Source organism: Gobio gobio (genome assembly GCF_949357685.1).
Source record: "Gobio gobio genome assembly, chromosome: 8".
Lineage (NCBI taxonomy): Eukaryota > Metazoa > Chordata > Actinopteri > Cypriniformes > Gobionidae > Gobio > Gobio gobio.
The window spans coordinates 49,234,939-49,243,436 of NC_137114.1; the positions used below are offsets into that span (position 1 = coordinate 49,234,939).

At 36.7% G+C, this 8,498-nt stretch overlaps 1 protein-coding gene across 1 annotated transcript; it reads right to left on the reverse strand.

The window, feature by feature from the left end:
• Positions 1-1,180: 1,180 nt before the first annotated feature.
• LOC307129978 (uncharacterized protein) lies at positions 1,181-8,075 on the reverse strand. The gene is made up of 3 exons (XM_079822804.1): positions 7,917-8,075; positions 6,473-6,686; positions 1,181-3,900 (listed from the first exon to the last, which is right to left on the reverse strand). Exons 2-3 carry the CDS (start codon positions 6,555-6,557, stop codon positions 2,987-2,989), a joined length of 999 nt encoding a protein of 332 aa, XP_079678930.1. The 5' UTR covers positions 6,558-6,686; positions 7,917-8,075; the 3' UTR covers positions 1,181-2,986.
• Positions 8,076-8,498: the final 423 nt, after the last annotated feature.

Genomic DNA, 8,498 nt, shown 5'->3' on the forward strand with positions numbered 1-8,498 from the left:
CAGAGTATGTAGAACTGAATAACAACATCAACTAAAATATAGAATGAACATGTATATAAATAATAATAATGATAAAAAAAAATACTGAAATAAAGTATACTATTGGGGCAGTTACATGAATTTAAAAATCTTTAAAATTTGTATTGTTTTAATACGTTTTTTGTTTTGGGATCTCATGTTTGAAAGGGTTTCAATGTATATTGTGAGATCAGTATTATAAAAGGTGGGGGTTTCTTTTGAGTAATTCTTGTCTTATGAATATAACACTTAGCCAAAATAATTAAAAGATTAATAATATACTTTAGTTTTTCAGGGAAAAAAAGGGTTTTGAAAACGGAGTAAAATGTCATGAGGGTCTAAATGAAGAGTTCTGTTTAGTTTTTTTGTCATGTCTATTTTAAAGTCAGTCCAAAAAGAAATAGAAAAAGGGCAATAGAAAAATGTATGTTCAATATCTTCAATCAATGTGTTACAAAAAGTACATTTATCACAAACAGAATGAATAAATCTACTAATGGCTGCATTTACAGGAAAACATCTATGAATATTTTTGTAAATTATTTATTTTCCTTAATTAGAAATAACATTTATATGGTAATGTCCAAATGCTGTGCCAAAATATACAATGAGGTTTAAACCATTTGAGCCACATAAAACCCCTGCAGGAGAAAAATTGTGTTTGTATAAAAGTGACCAGTACAGTAATGCTTGTTTGTGATAATTGGCCAAAGCAATATAAAGGAAGTTTTCCAGTTATACAAAGACATTGCAGCAAATTCAATCCTCCAAGTATATATATATATATATATATATATATATATATATATATATATATATATATATATATATGGGACGCTGTTAAATATACTAGTTTTATGTTTTAAAAAGTGTTTAAGCCAATTCATTTTTAAAAAATTGGTTGAAAGTAGGCAAATCAATAACATTTAACCCACCATTTGACAATTTAATAACAAGGACACTTTCCATAGTTTTATGAGTTTTTTTTCCATAAGAATTTGAGTACTTTATTAATTTGTTAGCATATATCCTTTGGGGCACTAAGTGAAGGGAAAAGGAATGGTGCTCTCAAAAAAACTTCTGCTTTACTCAATAAAATTCTCCCTTGAATAGCAAGATCTTTTGTTAACCAGGAGTTATATTTCTTTTGCATTTTTCTTTTGCCTAAATTTAGAGTTGACCATTATATCAGTGTCTTTAGAGACTTTAATTCCCAAATAGGTTACCTCAATATTACACACAGTAGATAGATTGTTGTTGTTCATTTGTATGATCGCACATTTATAGTAATTTAAATTCATCCAGAGAATTTTGATAAGCTATTAATAATGTTCAAAGCCAAAGGTACCTCAGTACTATCACCAAGAAAAATGGTTGTGTCATCAGCAAGTTAAAATATTTTAATTGGTCTTTCATGAATTTTAATACCTTTAAAGCTACACTGTGTAACTTTTTTAGTCTATTCTTAGCTAAAAACACTTAGTTCTTTCAAAAATATATGTGCTCATAAATGTATATTTACTTCTTTCAAGTAATAAAGTATTCTCGTAAGTTTATAATATGCCATTGAAAATACATAAGGTAATGGGATCTAACGGTGGTCGCCATGTTGCCCCTCCATCTTGAAAGTACATTAGCCAAAGAGGGACATACCCGTAAATTCAAGCTTCGCCCTTCGCGTTTTCATCTCAGCAGCGTCCAGTAACAGAGTTATACAGAGTTTTCCTGGCTTGTTTATTCCTCAAAAGTCTGTTTTTCCTTGTGTGGTATTTCGGTGCGTTAATAACTCCGTAAGTAATAATAGTTATTGTCATTGTAGATGTGTTTCAGAGTGTGTCATCGCGTAATTCAGTTGATGTCACCTCAGAAGTATTTTTGTGTCAACATACAATAGCGTAATGCTCACCTATTTGAATAATCATTCAGTTATTTTGTTATCAACAAAGTTTATTCGTTTATAGAAAATATTTGCTTGTAATGTATGTTGATGGAAATATGTATCAGGTCTGATCTGCATATTAACAATTGTTATACAGAGCGCACTGCAGTGCTAACGTTAAAGCGGTGCACACACTTTTGTAACCAGACACCGCTTGTTAGCAGCAGCAGCGGCAGCTCCGCTCCTTTTAATGCAGCTGCATTTAGCGCCTATATATGGTACAATAAACTCTGGTTTACGGTTACATTATACAAATGTAACTTATAAGTATAGTTATACAGTTCTTAACTGTGTATGTATATTTACCATCCTTATTTGTTCTCTCACAGAAACCACATTTATGTACATATCCACGCAAACCTGTTTATGCCTTGCAATTGGATGACTGAATAAACATTACTATCATCAAAGTTCACTCTGGATTAGCTGCAGTTCTTTCTAGCCGAATAATTAGGCCAGTTGAGTTCCAACCATCCCACTGCGCACAGAATATCCCACAGGCACCGTGTCGAATGTGGACGAGGTCGAACTGGAAGCCATATTAATCTTGGACTAAATCGGCCACCGTTGGAGTTTAAACGAAATCGGAATTGAGAGGAACAGAAACTAAAATTCACTGGATGGTCATATACCTTTTCACCACTAGATGGGGGAAAATATCACAGTGTAGCTTTAAAAGGGTGATGGTTTATCTTATTACTTAACACTTGAGCTACAACCAAAAAAAGGAATGCAGAAATTTGACAGCCTTGTCGGATGCCTCGGTTTATTTCATATCTGGGAGATTTTCCATTAGCAAGTTTAATAGAGCTATTGCTACCATAGTACAGTTTTAAAGGACTTAAAGGATCTGCTGCTAACATCTTGGTGCCAGATACCACAGCACACATTCGAGGATCTAGTGGAGTCCATGCCTCGACAGGTCAGGGCTGCAAAAGGGGGCCAACACAGGTCATAATGTTATGCCTGTTCAGTGTATCCAATTCAAGAAATACCCATTTAGCACTCCATCCTGACAGAAAAACTTGCTCACTTGCAACATTTTTTCATGTGATGGAGAAGATTTGATAAACTTTTAAAACGCTTCTCACACTGAGTACAGAGGTACGGCTTCTCTCCAGTATGAAGTCGCTCGTGTGATTTCAGGTTTCCAGACTGATTGAAACTCTTGTCACAATATGAGCACTTGAAAGGTTTTTCTCCAGTATGAATTCTTTGGTGCTGTTTCAGACAACTAGATGTAGTAAAGCTCTTCCCACAGTCACAACACACATGATCTCTCACTTCATCATGTGTTTTCTGGTGCAGTTTAAAACTGTGCAGCCATGAAAAACTCTTTCCACAGAGAGAACACACATGAGGCTTCTCATCTGAATGAACTGTCAGGTGTTTTTTTAGATGTGTTGATGAAATAAAACCTTTACCACACTGATCACACTTGAATGTTTTTTCTCCAGAGTGACGGAGCAGATGCACTTTTAATCCGGTTGCATTTCTGAAACTCTCTCCACACTGAGTACAGTAGTACGGCTTCTCTCCTGTGTGAATCCTTTGGTGCAGTTTCAGACTGCTGACTGTAGTAAAGCTCTTCCCACAGTCACAACACACATGATCTCTCACTCCATCATGTATTTTCTGGTGCAGTTTAAAACTGTCCAGCCATGAAAAACTCTTTCCACAGAGAGAACACACATGAGGCTTCTCATCTGAATGAACTTTCAGGTGTCGTTTTAGATGTGATGACGAAATAAAATCTTTTCCACACTGATCACAGTTAAATGGTTTCTCTCCCGTGTGAATTCTCATGTGTGTGTCAAGGTGTCCTTCTCTACTGAAACTCTTTCCACACGTAGAGCAGGTGTGCAGATCTCTCGTTTTGATGCTCTGCTGTTCCTCTTCTGCTTCATCCAGTTCATGTTTTTGCTTATTCACATCCATCCAGTCTAAAATACAAATATTATGTGGTTAAAATTCAAAGTTAAAGTTAACTCTGATTTAACAGAAGAAAGCAACAGAATATCAAGTTTAAAATCTGGACGACAACAGCTATATAAGATTTTGGGGTCATTCTGTGTCAAAACAAAGATTTTTGATTTTGATCTTTCTTTTCTGGTGAAAGAAATACATAAATGAAGAAGAAAGCCAAAATACTAAATGCCATGAATGTCATGACAATTTTTACCTGCGATTTGGAGCCAAATTACAGGAGGGTAAAAATGACTTTAGAAAGATGGCAGCATCATTATTATATTTTTTACACAGAGATTGCTAGGTCTATTAGCAATCTTTGATGGATTATAATCCAACGGTGAGGATTATAATGAGGGTTGTGGGGATCACATGTGAATAAGTATTCACAGCCTTTGCCATGGCACTCAAATTGAGCTCAGGTGTGTCCACCTGTGGGAAATTCAGTTGATTGGACATGATTTGGAAAGGCGTACACACACCTGTCAGAGCACAACCAAGCCATGAAGTTCAAGGAATTGTTTGTAGACCTCTGAGACAGGATTGTATCAAGGCATAGATCTGGGGAAGGGTACGGAAAAATGTCTGCATTATTGAAGGTCCCAATGAGCACAGTGGCCTCCATCATCCGTAAGTGGAAGAAGTTTGGAACCACCAGGACCCTTCCTAGAGCTGGCCGCTCAGCCAAACTGACCTATCGGTAAGCCCCACCCCCCTTAGTTACTGTTGCTAACTCGGACAAACAAACGGAGTTGCTATATCTTACAATGTACAGCTGTCAGTGTGAAAACCTTATCCCAAGATGTTTTTGGATACAGAATGTAGCGTATATCCTGTCCGAATGATGGCCAAACTTAACTGATGGTTTATCAAGTTTATTATGTCCTTTTTCACTCCAAAAAAATCATCGTAAGAGCTGAACAAACAAAGCATAAGAAGTGCGCATTAACGTCTCATTCACAAACTATCTCTCTCCGTTGCATTACCATTAACATACACAGCAAATTACACAAAAACACTCATACAACTAACAGTAAACAAACATATACACAGACCATGTGCCTTTTCGGGGGTGCAGTTAATAACTGGTAAACTTTGTATCTGCAAAACTGCGTGCAAGCTCTCCCTTTCACTACCCGGAGACTATAATACCCATCAAAATAGGAGTCCTCCTTAGTAGGACAGATAATGTAGACCTTAAACATATCTAAAATTAAATTAATTTACATATAACCAGTTTAATATGGAGAGGCACTGAAATGTAGACCATCGTGTTTTTGCCCTACAGTGTTACATGACGTGAGAACAGTTAGTTATGACGGTGTGTATGTTAGCAGGGACTTTAATCGTAACTTAACGAGAGTATGACAAACAGAAAATCCTCTCAGGATACCTGGAATCAGTGTTATAGTACCTCAGGCACGACATTTTAGCATTTTTGTAGCATAAACACCATCAAATCGATGAGAGCTTCGCATTTTCCAATGTTTCTCTATGGCGCTGACACCTAAAGATGTCCGAGTTCCGGTCCCAGCGCAACTGATACTCAACTTCTATTGGCTCATCTGCGTTCGAGGGGAGGGGCTTACCGATAGGTCAATTGGGGAGAAGGGCCTTAGTTAGGGAGGTGACCAAGAACCCAATGTTCACTCTGACAGAGCTCCAACGTTTCTCTGTGGAGAGAGGAGAACCTTCCAGAAGAACAACCATCTCTCCAGCACTCCACCAATCAGGCCTGTATGGTAGAGTGGTCAGACGGAAGCCACTCTGGATCACCTGGAATTTGCCAAAAGGCACCTGAAGGACTCTCAGACCACGAGAAACTAAATTCTCTGGTCTGATGAAACAAAGATTTAACTCTTTGGCCTGAATGGTAAGCGTCATGTCTGGAAGAAACCAGGCACAGCTCATCACCAATACCATTCCTACAGTGAAGCATGTTGGTGGCAGCATCATGCTGTGGGGATGTTTTTCAGCGGCAGGAACTGGGAGACTAGTCAGGATCAAGGGAAAGATGAATGCAGCAATGTACAGAGACATCCTTGATGAAAACCTGCTCCAGAGCGCTCTGGACCTCAGACTGAGGCGAAGGTTCATCTTCCAACAGGACAACAACCCTAAGCACACAGTCAAGATAACAAAGACTGGCTATGGGACAACTCTGTGAATTAATTTAAATTGTGCAAAGTGAACCCCCATTTGGTTTTTGACCAACACAATTGTACAGGTTACCAATTTGCTCATGGAACCGCATTAAGATTTCCATATCTATGATATTGAACCATATAAGGCTTTTAAAATTAAGATACCAAAATAAATGTTTGTTAAAAAACAGAATCTAAAGGATATTAAGATATCTTTAATACTTCTAGAGTTACAAAACAAAGTTAACAATTGGAATCGGGGAAGTTTCTGAAATTTGACATGGAATGACCCTTTGACCATTTAGATGCATTTTCTGTATTATTTATCATCCAATGTGTTGAACTGAAGCTTTGTTAAGGTTTCTCAACAGTCAACAATGAAGAATAAAGAATGGACACCAACCTGTTTGTTGCCCAGTATCTTCGTGTTTTATTCTGGATGGTTCTGGATAACTCATGTCTTTAATCTCCTCTTTAATAAACTCCATCTTTAACAGTCACACAGATTTCAGCTGCTACACCTGGAGTTTGTCCTTCTCTTGTAGGATGATGTGAATATTCCCAGTATTTATTGGTGAATTGTTGTGGTCGTGATACAGACAGCCAAAGGACCAGATCTGGAAAAATCAAAGATAAGTGACTGAATTTCTACTTAATTACTTTAATTTCTTGTAAGTTACGTGAACATGTTTGCTGTTAGAAATAGTGTGTTTTGACAAGGTTGAATATTATTATAATTACCATCATATAAAACAGGGGCCTATACCATGAAGGTGGTTTAGGTGGCTACCTAGGTATGTTTCATTTTAGATTGCGCTAAAACTGGATTTTAGGGACCATGAAAGTTTGGTTTTTAGCAGTGTTCATCGCAAACTTACGGTCCACGGCTAACCTGCTCTGGGGCAGGTTATGTTCTGGATAAGAGATCTCAAACTGAAATTGGACCAATCAGCTGTGAGCAAAGTGACATCTCTGACTAAATAAAGTCTGTTCCAGAGTTTCTCCACATTAAAAACATAGCAAATGATTTTTATGCAAATATCGTCTGGCTTTTAGCAAAGCCTATTTATAATAATAATTTTGTACAATGTAGATTTATGTAATGATCATACCTATAATACATTACACATGTACATTTTTAGTTGATCAATTATTATTAACCACTTAAAATAACATAACAATAGCCTATAAAGGTGATATAAAAAAGCTTTAGAATAAGTAGATAGAGCTATAAAAATTACCATATGTAACTTTATTGTTCAAATCTCTCTTCAATATCAACTACATTAACTTCACAACTTTTACTTGCACTGATATAGCAAGGTTTTTTTTTTTTTTTGTCCTGTTGTTGCTTTCCTTTAGCTTAAACAATAGAGTGTGGCTGCTTGTGAGAAGTGAATCTCAGTTTCACTGATCCACAGCATATGATTGGCTGTTCACTAGTGATGTCACACCTAAACTCAAGATCAAAGCCTGAGTTGACAGAGAAGTTTAATGCATCATGGTACCAACAAAGCCGGATTGTGTTGGTTTGGTTTTGTCAACCTGAAAATAAAAAAGTTTTTCAACTACCATCATGGTACTGGCCCCAGATCTAGAAGCAACAAACTCTTTGTCTAACCCAGAATGTTAAATAAGGATAAAACAGGGCACATAATGAATTCTTAAGTTAACATTTCAACTAAACGTAGAAACGTTTTCAACACTAATATTATCGACTGAATCAGCGATTCGAATCATTGTTCTTTTGAGTCGATTCTTTCTGTGAAAGTGTTCGCAAAACAGTGAATCGCCCATTATTTCATACACAATAAACAGATAGTTCCAGAAAAAATTACATATCTTACTTGTAGCAACCTGTAGACTGAATATATTCAGCGAAAATACTCCACAACTGTCCTTCATTCAAACGCTCAGACCGTTACATCGTCCTTTTAATATTAACTTGAACTGGTCTTCAAACGTTCAGTGCTCGCGTCTCTCTTCATCTGCACCTCCTTGAAACCACCAACTCTGTGTTTTATAGCAGGAAGGAGCGTTTGCGCCTCCTACTGGAGTGTAGAGCATTGTGTATGGAAAAAAAGGAAAAATGTATAGTATAGTAAATGTATAGAAATGTTTTAGTGCTTAAAGGGATAGTTCACCAAAAAATGAAAATTCTGTCATCATTTACTCACCCTCAAGTTGTTCCAAACCTGTATGAGTTTCTTTGTTCTGCTGAACACAAAAGAAGATATTTAAAAGAATGTTTGTAACGAAGCAGAAAGAGCAACCATTGACTACCATAGTAGGGAAAAAAATACCATGGTAGTCAATGGTTGCTCTATCTGCTTGGTTACAAACATTCTTCTTTTGTGTTCAGCAGAACAAAGAAACTCATACAGGTTTGGAACAACTTGAGGGTGAGTAAATGATGACAGAATTTTCAT